Raw genomic sequence first — 21742 nt, 5'->3', positions numbered from 1 at the left:
TCTTTGTAGCTTGGGTTTTTTCTTAGAGAATTTTTCTAACAAACTACAGACAGTGTGCATTTCATGCATATTGTTAATATGGAGACTTGCATTAAAACTGCAGAAATGTGGGTCAGTGAACTGTTCATGGACTAGCCTGGTTGCATGGTGTTGTCCGTCTGCCTTCATGTTGATTCGTCATGGTGCCCTGCAGTGTATTTGTGTAGATGTTGCCTAGTTTGTGCTTCAAAAGCTCCAAACTGTCTGAGGAGGTTCTGCCTTTTCCTTTGGGAGATAATTTTGTGGTTGCATACACACCACTGTCACAAGTTTTCCCCAGTTTAAATTCTCATACGGTCTTTCAATTGAATATAGCCCCCCTCTTTGTTTCTCTTTCTGGCGAAAAGTCACCTTCAAATGATTACAGGCTTTCATTACATTTCCATTTGTCTTACTGCTTACAACTGCCCTTCTGGGCCCTTTCCTGGATCATAGAAAAATGATCCAGGAAGGAGATTCTCTTCAGCTGATCTTGTCAGGATTGCTGAGGGAATGGGGAGCAAGAAGTGGACCTGAGGAAACTAGCGTCAAAGCAGGACATTTTTGAGAAGGAGGAAGCAGATTTGGACATCTGAAATAGAAACATGGGCATATTTTAATGGGGAGCAAAGGAAGAGCATGTCCATTGGAATGAAGGGATGGCTTTCCATGGGAATATGTCTTGCAAGTAGGGAGGGAACAGTCAGGAATAAACACGTAATTGGAAAGTGAAGAAATGGCTAGTAGGAGCAGAGAGCGAGCAGCACACCTTGCAACATAAGGCTTCATGCCAACCTCGCGTCTCTTGTAACATTGCTGAGACACAATTACGTGTAAATAAATCTAACAGCTTGTAAGTCTTGCTGCTATTTATCACACATCAAAAATGTGTGCTCCTGAGGTCAGTTGCCAAGTGCAGTTAATTTGGCAGGAGAGCCGGTGCTGGCTGGGCAATTCATGGTGCTTCAGCAACTGAGAACTTGAGTGGGTGGCCAGTTTTTTTCTGTGCAGCTTTGAAAGTTCTAATTGTTGCCCCAGAGCTGTGCGTGACATACGTAGGAATTGTGTTTCACATCATGAAAAAGGAAGGGGAGACTGTCAACTTTAGACATTTGATGGTCAAATCTATTTGCATTGCTACTAGCCACACTCACATAGTTTGAAATACTGTTCAAGTAGTCTTTCAAGTGAATCATGAATGTGCATGTACAGAGCAGTCGCTGCTGCGTTTATACAGCAGTTCCATATAGATAATTACACAATAGATTAATTAAATGGGAACAAGAGCTCTTTAGCTTCCAAACACTGCGTAATAGTTGGCTTTTGCCAGACTGAAGGAGCATTGTGTCCCTCCGTAAACCAGTTCTGGTCGGATCAAACCAGAGACTTGATTCTTCAGTGCTGTACCATGCCAGTTAGCAATGGAGATGTTTCCCTGGGTGTTATTTTTAACAATAAGGCAAATGCTCAAGGTCTTAACCTCAAGTCAGAACTGTCAGAATGCCACCGATAAACTATTTCCTAAAATGGCACTGAATAGGGTTGTGAATTTGTTGTGATTTTTTTTTTTTTCATTTAGACATTGGGCAAGTCATGACCAAGTATAGAATTAATTACTACTGGTGCTTTGTAAGGGAATAAGCAGTCATTAACAGTATGAAAGTGGTAAATGAGGCAAAATGTGACGTAGATTTGTCAAGAGAGGTGATACTGGTACAACCATATTATTTTTTATGAGATTTTCCAGAGAGAGGAAGGAGAGGAGTATACCTAATCTGTCTGATGTCAGCAAAGTGCTTTGGTCATGCCATCTGTATGGAAAAAATGAGCATTAGTACTAGAGCTTAAAGATGGGTAGGAAGGGAGTGAGACCTATAGGTATTGCTGGTACGAGAGGAGGAAAATTGCTAGTCAAACTCCTCAAGTGTCATGGACTTTTTTTTCTTTCATAGGCACTGGCCTAATAAAATAGAAACATGCTTATGAATTTGGCTTATAGCAGAAGAGTGGATGGATGGGGGTGTCCTCTGGGAGACAATATATGACAGTGATATGTGATATAGGATGATTGAGATAGTTACAGATACATATAAAGATAAGCATGAAATATATAGGATGAAAAATAGTAACATAGGTAATAAAGTCATACATCTCAGGACTAATAATGAAAATTCATCATATGAGAGGGGAGTTCCTTGTGTATGGAAATCACAGAATGATACGGGGTTGGAAGGGACCTCTGGAGATCATCTAGTCCAACCCAAAGAAGGTCCATTTAGAGCAAGTTGCACAGGAACATGTCCAGGTGGGTTTTGAATGTCTCCAGAGAAGGAGACTCCACCACCTCTCTGGGCAGCCTTTTCCAGTGCTCTGCCACCCTCAAAGTAAAGAAGTTCCTCCTCATGTTTAGATGGAACTTCTTATATTCAAGTTTGTGCCAGTTACCTCTTGTCCTGTCACTGGGTAAAGACTGGCCCCTTACTCTTGACACCCACCCTTTAAGTATTTATAGGCATTGATCAGCCTGCTCTTCTCCAGACTAAAATGCAAGGGAAGAAAAGGACGTGGGCATACTTGTTCATAAAAGGATGGAAGGGAGGCATGGGATGAAAATATTAAAGGTGAAGTAATTGCATGACAGTGGATATATATAAAGTGAAGTATTTTCAGTGTACTTAGAGGAATTATGGATGCTTTTGTACAAGAGTCAGATGCGGCCTCATATACTTCCAGTAACTCGTGTTCAAATGGCATTAGATTTGTGAAGATTAAAGATTGGCAGATCGTGTTATAAGATGAAGAAAACAGCAGGGAAAGCTTATTTACCGTAACAAACGAACTGGGTTTTAGACAGAGGGGAAAGGTTGTTTGTGTTAAGTAACAATACCTGATGCAAGAGGAAATGTATACAAGCAGGCTATGAATAAATATGGGCAGAAAATTAATTGTAGCTGGAGCCCTCTTTTGTTGGGCACGGCAAGGATGAAGTGCGCTTGACCAATTTGCGAGATCTGAGGTTTGACTCCATTCACCTGCTGCTGACCAGGGTTATCCTCTCCCTCTCTGTTATCCTTGGTAAGAAAATCTGTTGACTCAGCTGTGCTCAATACCAGCCAAGGAGATTTCTGGGCTGTTAAAAGAAGAGGAAAACCTTGCTGGGTGATTTGATTGTTCTAAGGAGTCGTGCCTGAAGGGCATTTATGTTCCAAAACCTTTTGTAATGAAACCTTGTGGTAAAGGGAGTTGAGATGGTGTTAAAAAAGTTTGTAGTGCTGCTCCTTGTATAATTCTGTAATGAGACACTGCATGCCAGCTGGACTGAGTAATCGGGACTGAGAAACAGCCAGCAGTTTCAGGTAATGAAGCAGCATCTGGCAACAGCAATTCCCTGAAAGCACACTTCTACTCCACGTGTGCAATGAGTATTTAGAAGATGGGGCATCTGCAGACGTGCTTCGTGCTGGCGTATATGCTTTAGGTTTGACGTTAGTCACGTAGATGGTTTCAGAGGAGTTTCCTGATGATTGCATCCTGAGATAAACCAGAGGGATATTGCAGGGGAAGAAAGCAAAAGCTTTGTAGTGTGGAGCTTCCTCGTTAACGTGCAGAGCATTAAATTGAAATTGGGGTGAGAGCTGACATCACAAGCAATGCCAAAAATCTCATTAGATATCCAGGAGTGCAGGGCAAGGCGTTGGACAATTTCACCTGTTTTAGTACTTCTCTTGAAGTACTAATATCCCGTTGGCAGTGTTCAGTACAGCACTTGTGATCTGAGACAACTCTTTTCATATAATGCAAGTCAAGTATTTTTAGCCTGTAGTATATTGGGTAAAATGTTGTACTCTATTTGTTCTCAGGTCAATTTCCCGAAGAAACTGAAAAAATCTTGTTGTAGATTTTACGCCTGTTCAGAAATTTGCTTGGCCACCCTCCCACTGGATGCTTCCTCCTCAGTGGGGGATGTGCCATAAGAGCTCCCTGGGGCCTTTTACAAGTCATGATTATGTTGTGTGATGCACATTAATGTCCTGTGACATCAGCACTGAAAGAAAATAGATGCCAGGCTGCTGGGTACCCCTGCTTGTGATGTCCAGCTTCCCTGTGGGTCTGAGGAGCATTTCCCTTCTCTGTAGAGGAACCTGCACAGACACAGCTATCCAATATCACCCATAAATTGGGTGGTGTGTGTGAATCCCCTTCAGGGTTGTCTCTGCTCCAAGCAGTAGGTGTCAGTGTGCACCCATCGTACAGGGTGATCCCAGCGCAAGTGAAAAACAGCAGGAATCCTGAAGAAAACAAGACAGTTGCTTTTAGTGGGGTTATATTTCTGCACAGTAAGAAGGCAGTGTCAAATATAATGTACCACATTTAAAGGAAGGATAATTGGATTTGAGCTTGTGAAATTGTGAAGGTGCTGAGAAAACATTGCGTGTCCTCTGTGTGATGGGACATTCCAGTACCATTCCAAAGCACATCTCTTCATTTTTAAACTCATTATTTTCACATTTAGTATGCAGACACAATCTATCTCTTTGGGGAATGTATGTCAAATGAAGTAGTTGTCTTAAAATAGATCCCATGTGAGCCTGAAGCATTGCATGTCACAGTGTGCAACAGTTGTGAAGAGTGAACAGTGTTTAGACTGTATAAATACCTATGAAAAAGGAATTCTTAGGTCACGGGTTGGAATAATATTTTCATGAGGACTTCAGAAATTTCCCATGTGAAATGTCAAAGCCATCTAAACATCCTCTACGTTGCTGGAATGGCAAAATGCTAAAAAGTTTTTGTGTCTATTGAGGCTTTCTTACTGCTGTGCTTGGCTTTAAAAAAAAAACAAAAACAGAAAAAAAAAAGCTTTGTTTCTTGAGTAAAGCAGATAGATTGTAAATAAATCTCAGCAATGCTTGGCCTTAGTTCCAGATTGCAAGTATAGTGTATGATTTAGGCCATTAGGTATGATCAGGAATTAATTCATTGAATTCATAAATGAAAGCCCAATCTGGGAAAACACCGCCAGTAAGTAATTTTTCTCTGGTTGGTGTTTTTACTTTGCTCTTTTAATACCTGGATGCTAATACATTTTTCTCAATAGTGCCTTGAATAAAAAAAAATAAAAATAGAAGGTTTTATATCCAACTCAGTTCTTCTCCTGTTCTCACAAGATGCCCAATGCAAACCAAACAGGATGCATGAGAGAATTCTCACTTCAGGGCATATCTTTTAAACCTAGAGTACTAGTTAGAGGGGGCAGGGGAGATTTTTCACAGTGAAGGTGGTGAGGCATTGGAACAGGTTGTCCAGAGAAGTTGTGGATGCCCCATCCCTGGATGGGGCTTTGAGCAACCTGGTCTAGTGGGAGGCATCCCCACCCACGCCAGGGGCGTTAGAACTAGATGATCTTTAAGGTCCCTTCCAACTCAAACCATTCTATGATTTAATGTGCTTAAACGTGATGGAAAATGCCACCCTCCCATAATTCAGGTTGGAGCAAAATGGGAGAAGAGACCATGCAGTAAGAGTTTAATTGATGTGTGAAGCAAGATATTATCCAGAGCTGGTGGGGCACCTCTGAAAGTGAGCAAAAGACTTTGGTAAACAAGTTAGACAACACTGGGAAGTGCTAGAGGTCAGACTTCCCAAAAGGAAAAGTGCAAGAGTCATAGGAAGCCAGTTCAAAAGTTTGTAGCTCCCTAAACAGCTGTGTGCCTTGATGCGGGTTTTGTGGCTGGGTCTCTGAAAGTAAAAGTCCCCAGCCCTGGGAAACTCTCCTGCTGCTTTTTGTCACCCAAGGAGAACCTTTAATTTCTATCAAAAGTCGCTATTTCTCAGCGTGCTTTGCAGCAGCTTCGTAATTTAATAAAGATTATCTAGCTGTGGAGATAATTGTATGTATTGGTGAAATGGAACAGACGTGAGGAGAAAATAACCCAAGCAGAACATGAGTTCCTGTGGTCCACATGATTTACTCAGCAAAGTGCAGGCAGGCATGCCAGGAGGGCTTTTCCGGGCTCCGCTCACCTTGCCTGCTCTGTGAAGCATAAATCCTACAGCAGAGCGACTTTTGCCACCCAAGAAGTTTGGAAAACCCCACAGGATGCACCCCGCCTCTTCTGGGCTATAAAATCCTTACAGGGCTGTGCCTTTCCATGAGTTTGCTAACACGCTCCAGCACCTCCCACTCTGTCCCCGGGCAGCTGCAAATCCTAAAGCCACTGTGTAACCCTCTCCCCTCCGCTTTTTGGTTTGGATGCAAACTTCCTTGGTGTAAACAAGGTTGGTGCAGAGTAAATCAAGCAGTTTAGCAATGCACTAAAATTAAGCTTCAAAACAAAACAGCAAGGAAAGCTATCAATTGTGGAATTAAAAGGAATTTAGTGTATCTTGAAAATCTCTGATGTTAAATCTACTGAGAAGGGGCTAATAAAAGAGCATTAAATGTATCACAGGGCTAAGAATAAAGCTTATGCAGTTATACAAGGAAACCATATTTAGAGGGGAAATATAATGAAATCAGAATGTCAGAGCTTAATTTTGTAATCATCCACTCAGCTGGCATGTAGCTGTATACATATTTCCTTGTTATGTGTCAGCAGTTTGAAAATCACTGTATTACTGGCTCTCCAACAGAATCTATATTGTCTGAGTAGGGCTTTTCTTGATACCACAATGTAGCTGTTATGCAGATACATGTCATTATGAATTAGCAAGGTTAATGGACTTAAAACTGAATCGGTGTCAACTACAGAATGTATTGGGAGGGGGTTCTGAAAATTTTTGGTGTTTTACTTAGATATTTTTTCAGCTTTATCCTTTGGTTCTTCTTTTTACTACTTTTTGTGGAAAGAAGCTGGTGTGTTTTCAGTAATGATGCAAGTGGTTTGCAGATAGTGGCCTTGAACACCTCAGGTGGAGTTAACAGCCTGAAGTCTTACGTCTAGTATCTCACTTTTCATTAGGTTTATGTGAAGCAGGAGTTTTTATTTTTGCACGGTATTAATCCTGTTGGAAATAGAGGGAAGAGCTGCTTCCTGAGATTCTTCTGTCTTGTCTGATGGGTAGATAGATATACCTACATCCTAAAGATGTTTCTAAAAAAAACTAGATCCAAACAATCCTATCTCCCTCTCCACAACCACTTTCCTGATATAAAAACAGAGAAGAAAGGTGTGATATGAAAGACACCCTCGCTCAGTATGGATTGCATGTAAATATTACAGAAAGTTGATACAATATTAAGTTACTCCCACGCATGTAGGAATGATAGCCAGCGTGTGAATTGTATCTTATAACGTGGTTTAGCCTGTCACACTAGCATCCTGCTTGCTCATCCATCTCCCATGGGAGGCCAGCTCTTTATAAAATAGTTTCGAGCCAAGTGGTTCCTGTAAGTGAAGAGGAAAGCAAGTAGGGTGCTTGAAATGTGCACTTCAAATTGCAAAGCCATCCGGTAGATTATGGGAAGAGAGGGATCTTGCAATTTATTTTTTTTCCCTATATGCAGATTGCACGTCTGTAATAATAAAGTAAAACTTGTTTGCGTGTCTTCTGTTCATTAAGTCATCCGATGGCACAACTGCTCGGGTGCTGTGCAGGTGATGTGGGATATACTGGGAAATCCTTTCACTCTGTGCCACCCACAGCTCCTGGGCTGGAGGTGAGCACTGAGTGAAGCTGGGAGGGGAAGGGGTGCGTGTGTGGTTGCCCCACACCAAGGGGAATGTGCTGGCTGAGCTGGAAGAAGCTGAAGCGTATTACGAGTTGGATTTGCAGCTGGGTGTTTGTACTTCACTACATGAGTTAGGATGCTTTGTTGGTTTTGTTAAACTGGCTGTAGTGGCCCCTTGTTTACCCTTCTTGTCCTCTGTCGCCTGCCTTCAGCCACAAGTGGCACTTGAACCCAGTAAAGCCACAGAGTGGTTACAATCTGAGAGCGTCGTGACCTCTTAGATAGCACTGAATCTGTACAGGGAAATGCAAAATCATAGAATGGTTTGGGCTGGAAGGGACCTTAAAGATCCTCACATTCCACCCCCCCTTTCATGGGTAGAGACACCTCCCACTAGACCAAATTACTCAAAGCCCCATCCAGTTTGGCCTTTGAACACTTCCAGGGATGAGGCATCTACAACTTATCTCCCTGCCACCCTCATAGTGAAAAAATTCTTCCTAACATCTAAATCTTCCCTCTTTCAGTTTAAAACTGTTACCCCTCGTCATTTTACTACACTCCATGATAAAGGGTCCCTCCCCATCTCTCTTGTAGGCCCCCTTTAGGTACTGGAAGGCTTGGAAGGCTGCTATAAGGTCTCCCCAGAGCCTTCTCCAGGCTGAACAACCCCAAATCTCTCAGCCTGTTTTCACAGGAGACGTGCTCCAGCCCTCTGATCATCTTCATGGCCCTCCTCTGGGCCCACTCCAATAGGTCCATGTCTTTCTTGTGCTCTCAAGGAAGCAGAGAGGAAACCTTTGGTTAGTTAAAGGAGGTCAGCTGTTGTTGGTTCTTCTGCGTTGAAACAGTTTGGGAGAAACCGGTAAAGACTGAAGGTGATAAATGGCTCTTTTGGCAGGGAGGGCATCTTGCATCCAGCCTGCCTTGTCCCCTGGACACACAGTGCCATTTTATTGGGATACATCAGCCAATCATACAGCTAATTCCTCTGCTGATACAGGGATAAATCCAAATGAAACCCCCACGCCCGTAACTTATTTGACTTAAAGAAGATCCCAGGAGTGATGAACAGGCAAAAAGCATCACCTTATCTGCAGAGCTGAGTCAACATGGGGGAATAGGGGGCAGGGTGGAACTCAGCTTGGCCAGGTTGAACCTGGCCCTGTGCAGAGGAAGGAAACCAGTGACAGCTGTGTGAGGTGGCACATCAGCTTGTTCAGAAGGGCTTTAAGCACAAGCAATGGCACCTACAGTCATGTCAGCTCTTCCTGAGCCTGAAAACAGACTGAGGGGGAAAAGGGAAAGAAGAGAGCGTACATTTTATTTTTAAAAATATGAAGCAAAGAACATGAATATCAGAGAGGGGCAGGAGAACTGTGCAAAGCCTGTGTTTTGCCTTTGTCTTCTGTTTAGATGTAAAAATTCTTAAACATTAAGTTGCTTTTCATAGTGCATATGTTTTCAAGTTGGCTTCAAAAGGCAAGGACTTTTGTGATGAGGCTAAAACAACTTGCAGTGGCAGAAAGCTCAGAATAACACAAAAAAAAGCTGTGATGTGAAAGTTGAAATACTTTCCATTAGATGTTGGCCTAATGCAAGGGAGTGACAGGGAAATTAATTCTTCAGGGTATTGGCATTGTCAAAATGTTCCATGTCACCGTGGGAGAGAAGATTCCTTAAGGGGAAAGCTCGTGGTGTGTGCATGCAATTGTTGGGACAACCCAGACCTTTAAATTTGAGTGCTGCAAAGAACAAGGGGTTTTAAGACCTTATTGTGACAATTAGATCTAATTTTCTCCTCTTTTTTTTTTTTTTTTTACCCAGTGCCCATGTATCACAAGTCAGTAGCAACATTCCTGCTACAGGAGAGTAAGTATCTCTTGTACAATTTTGTAGCTACCTTTTTTGTATATTGGAGTATTTTTAAGAAGCTGGTTGTTCTCTGATTTCTCTTTGAGGTTTGTTCTTGCACAAACAAAAAGAAGACAGTGTTTCCCAAGCTAAAGCATCTGCAACGATAATAAATCATTTCCTTCTGAAAAATTCCCAGGCCCTTGGTTCTTTCCCTGCATTGTGCCTGCAATGTTTTGGCTGGGCAGAACTTGCATATTTAGAGGAACCATTCACACTGCGTCATCCTCTTGCTCTTGTTTGTGCCCTGCTGCATCTCAGCAGAGGATGGGGCTTGACCCCACCACCATAACTGGGAGCAGCAGAGCTAATGAGTTGGCTCCTTTGCTGGAGCTGGAAATTCCCAATGGCTGATGGGTTTGCAGAACCAATTCTTGTCAAATCATGAAACACAGACATACTTGCCAAGTTAAACCATGTGGTTTTTTGCACTTGCTAAGATCTTTTGACTTTTTCAGGAACTGCAGTCTCAGCAGACTCACAACTATAGCAACTTAGCAACAACTTTTGTAAATTCTCTGGAGAAGTCAGCCCAGGTAGAGGTTCCCATACTCATAACTACTCATTTGAAAGTTAACCAGCAAATCCTGCAAATAATTTTATTTTTTTTTTTATTATGGAACAAGTACAAGAAGCTACGTATGGACTTTGGAAAGGCGTGTTTGAAAAAGTTATTCTTCAGCAGACTATTTAAAGAATTGTAAGAAACCGCGGTGTACAATGTGTTTCCAAATGATCTTTGGGGAAAAAAAAATTAATGTAGATTTTGCCCATTCAAAACTTCCTCTGATTAAGGAAGGGAGGAAATATTACAAGAAATTGTCAGTACTAAAATGAAGGAGATTTACTTGTATTGAAAGTTCAAGTGGTCTCGCATCTTTAACTGATACAACTGCAGAGGCTCCCTTGCTGTGGCTTGTGTGGATGCCCTCTTGCTGCCAGTGGGCATGATGGTGATCTCACACCAGTGTAAGTCAAAGGGTGGCTGTGGGTGGATTCGTGGCACAAGAACAGTGCAAAACCAGCATGAAATCAGAACAAAGTCCATGCTCGGTCACCAAGTTAAGCACATGAGGAGTTTGTAGTCAGGTACTGTTTGCATGTTCTCATCCTCCTGTGAGACAGCAGTGAATCACCTTCTTGCAGATGATCCATTGCCTTATTGAGCTCAGTTTGCACAAGAGACTTGACCAGTGTCAGCATGGCTGGGTATCAAATACAATTTTGTCACGGCAAGGACTATTAAAGTGGAGGGTAAAAGTTAGGCACCAGTGTCTATGGTTGCAGTAAGTAAAATTTGCTGTTTTACTGAAGGTTCAAGCATCCTTAGAAATAAAAAAGAGCAAGGTGAATTGGGAAGACTCAGATCTTCTGAGGGACCTGAACATCAGGGTATCAGAAGATTTTGGCTTAGCTCTTTGCATATGTCGCAGCCCTCAGACGTTTTATGCTGCCTTGCCATCGTAATAAAACACACACCTCGATACCCTTGCTTTATTTATTGTTGCAGAGAGGGCGCTCCACAAAGTCTTTGAGCTCAATTGACCTTATTTTTCGGCTTGACAGGTATGTAGAGAAGACAATCCGCTCAGCCGTGGAGCAGCATCTCTTTGATGTTCATGGCTCGGGCGGCCAGAGTTCAGAGGACTCTGAATCGGGAACATCTTCAGCCTCTTCTAATGTGTCTGCCAGGCAGAGGAGGCGACACCACAAAGAGCAGGAGGAAGCCCGGAGAAACAGAGACATGTACGAGCCTGATTTCTTTTGTTTTGGAAAGTATATTTGATTAAGTGTACCCTGGTCACGTCTTCTTATCAAGGCAATGCTTAGTTCTGCCATGAAATGCGCTGGCCCTTGCCCTGAGTGTAAAGCACAGAGCAGGCTGCAGTGCCTGCACAGAGCTCCATTGCATCAGTTAGAGCTGGGAAATGTAGAGTTTATTAGAAGTCAATCCTTTTTTTTTTTTTTTTTAAGTATGGTAGAGTTCTTAATTACAGTATCTGGAATTGTTTAATTACGGTATTTGTTGCTTTACTGGAAATCCCCAGGCAGCTGGCCCTATTGCCTGTAACTTTCTTTAGATAAAAACATTGGGTGTAGATGCTTTTCTGAATTCAGAATGTCTTAAAAAACAACATCAAGTTCTCCTTTTGTATGTGGAGGCACAGCTTATGTTTGGGTTCATCGAGTAGCTCTGGGAGTTTGTCTGAAATAGGAAAAATCTTCCTTTTGATTAATCAGAATTTAAGAAATTTTATTCAGCCCATTACACAAATCTTAAACGTGATTTAATTTCATTATATGTCTGTCAAAAAGTAAAAATAATACCTATTTTTCCTTTCATGCTCCTCTACTTGTGGCATATGTTGTGTGGTACAAATGTATTACCACCACAGCCTTAACACTTGCCCAAGGCACAGCTGTCTTTAAGGAATTGTAACTACAGACTCTGCAAGTCCACTATGGAGTCAGTGCTTACACCTACGGTTAGTTTTAACGCAGCACTAGTTCTTGTAAAGAACGTGTATACTTGACTTGGATTGCTAGGATTTCAAGTTAGATTCTGAAAGAAATGTCTTAGTTTCTCATTGTTTTTTCCTGGATGCTGAATTCCCCAAAATCCTTTTGGATCAGCAGCTTCCTGTACAAACCCACTTCCATACAGGTGTAAAACCATCACTACCTTGTGTTAATATTGCAGTCATGATATTTCCCAAAATGTGTCAACGCTACCGTTGTAAAATAATCTGTAGTTACAAAGTAAAAAGCCATTTCTATTGTGAGTGAAAATATGCTGTGAAAATGGAGTGGGAAATTAGCCCTTGTAAGTCACCAAAGCATCTGGCAGCAGCTCTGAAGTAGTTTTTCTCGTTTAGTAGCCCCGCTGACAGGCGGCTCAGGTAAGTAGGTCAGAGACTGGCCAGTGTACGTGTTTGGAAGCATATAGTACTGCAGGGGTTTTTTTCAACATTTCAACAGAGCTGCCTTTAGAGAAGGTAGGCACACTTATTCAAGTTGAATCTGTGGAGCCGGAGCCAAGGATTCAAAGCACATCGGAAGTTTTGGATGCTGGCGAGGGTTCAAATTGTTTTCCCTTGTTCCCTTAGGTCGGGTTGCTGGAAGTCCTCTGGGTGTATTATCAAAATTGGGAATTCCCTTCAAAACTTCTTTCTGGAGTTGTTGTTTTGATTGTCAGTGACTTCATCCCCTTGCCTTGTGGTGGATCACAAGAGGATTTGTCATGTCACAAGATGGGACTTAACTAGGAAGAGCGTTTATCACAAAAACGCGTACGTGAACTCCCAGGCCTGGCAGCCTCCATCATCTACGGGCTCTGTAGACCTAATTGGTCTGCTCAGGCTGTTGTAAAAACTTCCACAAGGGCAAATGTGTTATCTTAGAAGCTTAGTCATAGATTAATAGTGGCTCTTTGTAGCTCTCTTCCACCACCAAAACCTAGAGATTTGTGATGTGGAAAATCCCAGAAACTTTCTGGTTTTGTGTTTGATCTGAACACCTTGTCATGTTGGCACTCTCTGGATACTAGAGAGTAATTGGTTTCTGGTCACACTAGTGCAAGTCCAGCAAAATCCTCCAGCACTGTATAAGGCAGCCACACTTAGAACAGTTAGCAGACATCCCAGTTTCCATGTCAAGTAGAAACAGCCTGCCTTTAGCCTCCGGCGGGGTGGGATGGTGAAGAATGAGGCGTATTGTGTTTCTCCTGGTCCCAGAATGTAGTGGTGTGTTCTGTTTGTGCGTTGTCATTATTGCACAAAGTAGAGGGAAGACAACTAAACAGGTTGTGAAGGGAAAACTGCACGCTGAAGGATCCAGCAGGTTAATTGTGCAGGGCACACACCAGGCTTCTGGAAAACATGCACAAACCTTGATAGCCCAGCTAGTGCATCACGCAGGGCACACACCAGGCTTCTGGAAAACATGCACAAACCTTGATAGCCCAGAGTGTCCCAGCTAGTGCATCATGTGGTAGCTTAAAGCTAGCTGTCCCGTTCGCTTTCCAACATAGCACTACGGTCCTCTGTCCTAGCAGTTGTGTTGCCATTGCAGAGATGCATTCCCTTTTCTGTTCTGTGTAATTCCCAATTAGGAATCAAGCATTTGGCTGAAGCACCATAGTCCTGCTCTTGCATTTGAGAATATGAGTAAGAGGGCTGATTATGCGGTGTCATGCACCAAAGGAGATCCTCGGACCGCAGCTGTGAATCACTTTTCTAAATTAAAACCACGTGTCTCAAAGGAAAATATGCTGCGTATTCTCTATAAAAATACCACAGCCAGCCAGGAGCTAGTCCAGCTTCCATGTGAAGTCAATGGGATTCTCTGCGCTGGCTTTGGTGGGAGGTGAATCAAGTCTCAAACGTTGATCCTCACAGCTTTCTCACCTGAGGTGTATACACCTGGCTTTCACTCCTCAGTGGGATCTGGCATTGCACAGTGTGTGGTGTTTGCTGCAGTAGGAGGAACCAGAGCTACTGGTTTTGTAGGGCGTAGAAAATGTTGCCGGAACTGCACCAGTCAGCATGATGCATTTCTTATTGCTACCATAAATGTAGCGGGAGAGTGTTTTAAACAACCTCTTGTTGTCATGTCCCTTTTCTTTTTAGGGAAGTCGTCAACAAAGAAAACATTCCCTCTGGATTCAGCAATCTTGAAGACTGTATTCTAGCTCCTCAAGAAGTAGAAAAATTACAAGACAACAGCTCCGGATATCTTAGTGAAAGGAATAAACCAAAACGGCAGAAATCCAGCACCAAGCTTTCAGAGCTTAATGACAACCAGGACAGTCCTGTGGTAAGCTGGCACGCTGTACTATTTGATGCCTAGTACTAGGGTGGGAAAAAGTATTATATATTTTTTTCAGTGCACATCTGGTTCCCTTGGGCAGCCATTTTTGCCTACAGTACAACCATAAGTGTCTATTTTGGACCATGGGGAACACTGGATCCCAACCTTTGTGATGAGGCAACTGAGAAGCCGTATTTCTGCTATGATCTTTTTTACTCCATCCACAGTAGTTTTCTCTTTCCACAACTTTTTGCTTTTTTTCATCTGAATTCGATGAAGCATTTAGGACAGAGAAAAAAATAAATTTTTTTTCCCAGTTTTTCAAAAGTCTTGCAAGAAGGTTGGAACCTCAGATGTAGGTTCACACGTTTAGGTCAAGTTTATTTTTATATTCCTGCTAAGTTCTGAAGACGTAGGTTGCAAGTGATTTCTTGATAATGAGATGACAAAGGTGTTTTATGCCTTTTCTCTAACATCTGTGTGTTACTGTGGTGTTTGCAATCTGTAAAACACTTTGGAGTATGTTGGTCCAAAAGATGTTCCCTGTAGCTTTTACTGAGGAGGTAAATGAAACCAATATAACGTCCTAAAAATCTGGAATACTGTAGAATTTTCCCAGTATATTCTTGTGTGGCTTTCACAGTAGAGCACATTTTGCCATCTTTTACAAGCTGTAGAATAAATCTGGTACATCCTCCTTCCCTCTCAACGAGACCAGACACTGTCAGCAGTTGAGAAACTGTGCTGTGCTTCCATGCAGGGTCTACTCACAGTGGCAGGAGTGTATGCATCCCAGTGCCTGCCACCAGACAGGGATTACCCAGTTACTAGTGACAGTGAAAGCTGCGTAGAAAAGACTGTCCTTCCAAGCTATAGGGCATTTCCTTCAGTTGTACTTGATTAATTTTTAGAGCCTGCTGTGAGTGAGTTCCTTCTTAATATGACACTGTGTTGGGCCTCCTTTTGATTAGGTCACAAAATTGCAATGATCTGATGCCTTTGCCCTGTGCATAGATTATAGGGAGAGGCAGATCTGGATTCTCTTTGTGATAAAAAGAAGGCAAGATGCCAAAAATTATGGGCTGTGATTAGGTTTAGTGCTTAATGTCAGTAACCTACTCATGTGATACTTCATCCAAAAGTCCAGTGAGATAGACACACTCTCACTTAGCGTCTTTGCTTGTCGCAATGGACTTTAAGATAGACAAAGATGAAGTGCTTACACTTTTTTCTGCACCTTTTCTCTGTACCTGTGGAGTGTAAAGCAGTTTAAATGTACATGAGAATTTGACTCAGGATCTGGGAAACAGAAGACTGACAGAAGCGTCCACTTTCACTGTGGATCTGAAAAACATTCCTGAAGTCTTAAAATTTGCCCAGAAGAAATGTTCTCAAACTTACCTGTGTCATTGGACTTTGTCCTGCCCCTCATTCTTGGATCTCTTAAGGGGCAAAGGCTGAAAGGAACATAAAATGGACTAACCTTGCACATAAAGTGCTTTGTCCAAGATGACCATCAGTGTGGTTCTTGCTTTGCTAGAGGAAGTGTCGCAGTGGGATTGCCAGCTGGGAGCATCGTTATGAAACAGCTTGCAGAGAGCACAGTGCTGCTCTTTTCGAAGAGCAAAGGCTGCTTTTTAAGTTTTCATGAGTGCACTTATTTTCATACTTGCGTTTCAGAGACTGCCAGCAGGATGTGTGGTGGTTTAGCTTTCTTTTGGGTACATCTTTACAGTCCAAATAATAACCTAACTTAGACTACCTGCTTGGAGTATCAAAGGACATAACCTTCACCTTAGCATTTGCTAACAGGGCTTCGTCATGTAAACAAGTTTGTGACGTTGTATCTTCTTACCCAGCTTTTCCTGGGCCTGCCTTCTTTTCAAAGCCTAAAAGAGTATCTAGGACAGTGTGTGGAAGCTTTCCTCTTAGCTGTCTAATTGCATTTGACTCAAAAGCGTAAGTCAGCAGTGGAAAAACTGTCAGTTCCACTTACTCTCCTGAGCAAACCAACCACGAAGTGCTGGAAGCTTGTAACTGCATTTCAGGGACATGGGAGCCGGGTACCAGTGGGACATGAAGAGTCACATTAAGCAAGGCTGCAATGACTGGGCTGTGGTGCCTTTTGGGGCTGGAGGTGTAGCGAGGTGAGGGAGGGCTGCGACTGCCCCAGGAGGTCTGTGCACACAGTTCCTGGGAACGGTGCAGGAACACTTCACTCTACTGACTGACCTCCTCCTATTTGCCCCCAAAACAGGTTAGAAAAACTCCTGGACACATGTCCAAAGTGGCAATGTGGCTTGCCTTCACAATAGTTTCTCAAACTCTTAGAGGACAACAGCATTAATATTCCTAATGGTAGCCAACACCAATTTCGGAACAAGCTGTTATAACCGTTGGAATTTCTTGCCCTGCATTTGTATCAGCACAACTTAACGTTACCTCTGTGTGTAGAGCAGTCCCTTTGCAATCTTCTGCTATTTTAAGAAAAAACTAGGAAAGGTTTTGGCTGAGAAGGGGAGTATTTTCTAAGATGAGCATAAGGAGTCCTGTTGGGAAGATGCTGTGGATATTGGTACCTGCTTTTACAGGACTTGAACACACCACAGAATTGCTCTCAAGCTCAGCCCATCTTGTCAGTCTGTAAAACAGGAACTGGAGGTGTATCGTGTAGCACTATTCTGTTAGGCATTTTGAGGTCATCTGATGAAAGAGATGAAGCAGTGAGCAGCCTGGGGTTTTTTTATAGGTTATGGGCAATAAAATGTGGGCTTTGTTTTATTATAAATGTGCAGCAGGCAGTAGTCTGATTGTTGTCTTGTTTCTAGAAGTCCTGTTGGATGTTTCTGTATTTGATCTGTTTAATGGCCTGCAGCTTGAATTTTTTTCTCTTGTGTATCTTACTGCTTTAACATTTACTGTATTACAGAGTATGGAAAGCTTTAGCTCATCCAGGCCTATAGACAGAACAGGACCTGATGACATGGAAATTTTATCTGAAGAAAGGTGATATTTTTATTTTTTTTTTTAATATATTTGTGTTTTATCTTCCCTGTGGTTGCAGTACAGCCTAAGAGATCTTCCACCACAGCCTGTGAGGGTAACATTTAGTTATGCTGCAGAGCAGCGTTACCCACCACATTCCCTTCCAAGCAGAACTGTACAGAGGCCCTGCATATGTTGTGTGGGCTCTGCCCAGCACCGTACACCACAAAGACTCTTCTCCCAGTCTGTTAGGAATGGCAGTGAAGATGCTGATGGTGCAGACTTGAAAAAAAAAGCACCTGAACCAGCATGCTCCATGCAGGGGACTGCAGAGCCTGTCTCAGGTGGCCTCTGGGCTGGGAATCCAGCCCTTTTCTTTGTGCTTTGCTCTTCTGCAAGAGCTGTAGAGCCCTGCTCTGCTCACCTCAGATGACAATTTCTCTCCATGGTTCTGTTTGGTGGGAGAGTTGGATTGGTTGGGATTAAGGGCTCCGGAATTGAATGACATATTTTTCACCAATCACTCCTGAGAGGAAGCAAAATAGATCATTTAGCAGCATTAAGTCCTGCAGCCCAGAGTGTCCCTTCATTTACTGAATGTATTAGCAAGTGTGCAGCAGTAGCAAGAATCTAAAAACCTATGTTTGCAGAAGTCCTGCTTATTTTTGTTATAAGACAAATCTGAGTTTGTATTTGTAATATATCGGTTTGTTTTTGTTTTTGTTTTTTTTTTGTAGCAAAGAAAGTGAAAACGATGAGGTTTTTTTCAGGCACTCTCAGGTTGGTATTTTTTTGGTTTTGTGTTTCAGCTTTGTGGGCTCTAAATGGGCTTTTTATTGAGTAGAAACAAGTAGTTAAGCATATAGTTCTGTGAAATTTTGTTTCTTCCAGGGAAATGGAGTTAGCATTTGCTTTTACTTTTCCTTCCCTCTGCTTTTTATTTACATAATTTAGGGAGCCTCTCAACCACTAAGGAGTCTGAAAGCATCTGCTTCAGTCCCCTTGATCCCTCCTTGCCAAAAAGGGAAGCCTCACTGAAGTTAAGCACTTTGGTTTAAGTGATGCCGAGTTCCCTTATTAATCATTGGGAGCAGGCTGTGTGACTGGTTATCTCCCAGGGTAGTAAGATCAGCTTGTCTCATGATTTCTGTAAAATCATTTCTGTCTTTTATTTATGATTTCCCAATGCAGCCTGTTGCCTTTGAACATAGGTATCTGCGATCATTTGTCTTAAAAAATTGGATCATCTCCTGCTTCTCTCTAAGTGCTGGTGATTGGGGTGGATGTCAGGAGGGGATATCATAGAATCATAGAATCATTGAGGTTGGAAGAGACCCTTGGGATCATCGAGTCCAACCATCTACCCTACTCTACATAGTCCTCCCCTACACCATATCCCTCAGTACCCCATCTAAACGCCCCTTAAACACATCCAGGGATATGTGACATTGATGGCAACAGCTTTTTCCCTGACTTCCCATTTCTGCTCAACACCCACCTCCTCCCTTCACCTTCTGGTGAATCCAGCTGTTCAGCAAAGCGAGGACTGGGGTTGGGGTTGGGTTGGGTTGGGATAGGTGAACACCTTTGCGGTCACCAGTTCTTTTGGGTTTGCTTGAAACACCTGTAGACAGCCAAGCATTTGAATTACTAGGGAGAGTTATCTGAGGGACCTCTCCCTCAGCTCTGCACCCATTTTAGAGGAACATAGGAATACAGCTGTGGACAGTGTCCAGTTTCTCTGGCCGTCTAGAATTAACTAAGGGCTGACAGCATTTTTAAACTAGACTCCTCTTGTGTTTTGGGTTTTTTTATATAAAAGACACTATGCATTTATAATCTTTGAAAGACTTCCTTTCTGGTAGGTATTATTTCCATCTAGCAGGAAAGGTAGAAGAGATATTTGCTAACAGCTGGGCTCTGACTGGCTGTGTTGTAGCTGGGGAAGTCCATGGGACACTGAATCATGTAACCTCAGCAAGGAGTGCTTCGTGCTGCCTTTGATCACTGCTCTGACTGGGCTAAGATGAATCTCCTGCTTTGTTCCCAGAGGGTCAGTAATCCCCAGTGGCTCTGCACTTGCTCATGAGCTGTTGTGTTTCCCGGAGTGTGAATTTTGCAACACCTTGTTCCTCACGTACCTGCTTGCGTGTGGAGAAGGTGCTGTCATTGCCATGCCACACAATACTCCCATTAAGCTTCTAAATTAGGCTGGGGAAGGTATATTTGAATACGAAATCATAATCTTAAAATAAACTTCTCCTTAGGAAGAGTTTTAAAATTTAGAATTTTAACTGCAGGAGAAGACATAGCCTTAACCCAGAGATTGTATTATATAGGAATTACAAGGTCAAGAAAATGTTACATTCCTGCAGGGTAGTTTTACATTCCTTGTCCCTTATAAGCCTTTTGCTTAGGGCAGCTTAAAGACATACCTTTCCTAACAAACAACTCATTCAGGATGAGGAAAGGACATGCAAAATTGATTTGAATCCACACGTAATCAAACAGAATACAACTTCCTGATCAGAATTCAAAGATCTTTCTGTTGCCATTTATTTCTAGCTGCTTGAGCTACTCTTTATGCTGAATCTCCATTGGAGCAGGGAGAAGGAAAGCAGCTGGGTTATTCCCAGGTTACTCAGATCTGTAGTTAGTGGTACCTGCGAAGCATGGCTGCAGAAGCAGCTCCTAAACAGCAGAACTCGAGTGCCTAGTTTGAAGATTATTTTTTTTGTGGTCATTTATGTAATATCTGCAGTGTACAGTGACTGCCAGTTGCTACTGGGATCATCAACTTGCTGCCCCTTTGGTATGTAAGAAATTATGCCCATCCATACCTAAAGCACAGTAGTTCTCCCTTACTTGATTTTTGTCCCGGAGGCTGGCAACTGGTGGCATCAGGAAACCAAATAGGAAAATAAGCAATGGGAATACTGAATTATCTACCACTCTATGGGCTTGGAGCATTAATGCAAAGAAGGTTAAATATCTGCTTTCTTGAGTCTCCTGGGTTTGTACCACCATTGTTCTTCAGAACGCCTAATGATTTATTCATTGTATTAGAGGCTACATCAGTGAGCAACTGGCTGCAGGCACAGCACAGGCCTGCTTTTAAACAGCTTCTAAATATTTCCAACAAATGAAGTGACTTTAGAAAGAACACATTGATATGATCTTTCTAATATATCTGTAACGGAAATGTTTACCCATCTGGGAAGTGCTTTTATATCTGCTACAGATGTCTTTTAAGATATCTTAATAAATTAAGAGACCGTACACTCTTCATAGAAAGACATTTAACTCTGGAATTAATGTCAGTAGTGGTGACGAGATGGTATTCTCAGGTTTCTCTCTTTGAAATTGTTAAAATCTAGATAAGTTTCTCTCTTTACACTTCGTGATCTTATTAAAAATAGCACCGCTTTTGAAACTTACTGCTCTATTTCTTTCGGCTTTAAAATACTGTGCTGGCAATTTAAATGTAGTTTATCAACTGGTACAATTTGTTCTTTAGTAAATGTAAAAGGCTGCCTGTTTCTGGCTGCTGACCAGTCTTTCTGTTTGTAATGTACACTGACTATTTAGATCCTGGCAAGAAATTTGTTACTGGACCTTAACGAAATATTTAAGTCCTCCCAACCTGGAAGCAGCTTAAAAGATATTGAATGGTGAATTAGCATTTTTCCATGTACAGCTCTCACAATAAACACGTTTGTAATCAGATTTAGTGTCAAGCTGTACGAGTTATTAGTGCTTGGCAAACTGTCATCTAGTGTTTCCTTTTGTTATAATGTTTCAAAAAGGCGATTTATTGAAATGAAAAGGAAATACAAACCTTATACAAACACAATGCAGAACACTCTTTACAAATACCAGGGTGTTCATCACCCAGGTTTTTAGAACCATAGGACAACCCAGGTTGGAAATGATCTCCAAAGATCACCTGGTCCAGCCTTTCGTGGGAAAGGAAGCCTAGATGAGATTATTTGTCACCCTGTACAATTGCAGGGATAGATGGGATTGAATCCAAATAAAAACATTTATTCATATGATTTTTCTGCTGGGAAGGCTTTTTCCCTCTCTACATGAAGCTTACTTGTTTTTCTGTGCTTGAAGGAGAAACAAAAAAGAAAACAAACACATCATTAACTTTATGCAGATGAAAAAAAATAAATGTGTCTTAGTGGCATGTACTAAGGATATTGATTTAGTACAGTTTGGCCATGCTTCTGGATTCACGAGGAAAATACGTCCAAACATACCAGTTATTTTCTTAAGGCCCATTTACTTCACACATCAACATGTGCAGATTGCTTAACTAGATTATCAAAATACCTGCCG

At 42.1% G+C, this 21742-nt stretch overlaps 1 protein-coding gene across 10 annotated transcripts in view; it reads left to right on the top strand.

Annotated features, from left to right (window-relative positions):
- Window positions 1-21742, top strand: part of FAM13A (family with sequence similarity 13 member A) — a 134703-nt gene that overhangs the window by 85005 nt on the left and 27956 nt on the right. For 7 of the 10 annotated variants that reach the window (XM_014944040.1, XM_014944009.1, XM_014943982.1 and 4 more), the window contains 5 exons: window positions 9518-9562; window positions 11171-11350; window positions 14233-14419; window positions 17343-17419; window positions 18136-18178. In XM_014944040.1, coding sequence (XP_014799526.1) covers window positions 9518-9562; window positions 11171-11350; window positions 14233-14419; window positions 17343-17419; window positions 18136-18178 — 532 coding nt within the window. The remainder of the gene's footprint in view (window positions 1-9517; window positions 9563-11170; window positions 11351-14232; window positions 14420-17342; window positions 17420-18135; window positions 18179-21742) is intronic. The other 3 variants (XM_014944030.1, XM_014944047.1, XM_014944019.1) reach the window with 3 other exon arrangements.

The sequence above is a fragment of the Calidris pugnax genome, unplaced genomic scaffold (assembly GCF_001431845.1).
Source record: "Calidris pugnax isolate Ruff unplaced genomic scaffold, ASM143184v1 scaffold15, whole genome shotgun sequence".
Taxonomy (NCBI): domain Eukaryota; kingdom Metazoa; phylum Chordata; class Aves; order Charadriiformes; family Scolopacidae; genus Calidris; species Calidris pugnax.
This window is presented reverse-complemented; position numbering and strand designations above follow the sequence as displayed.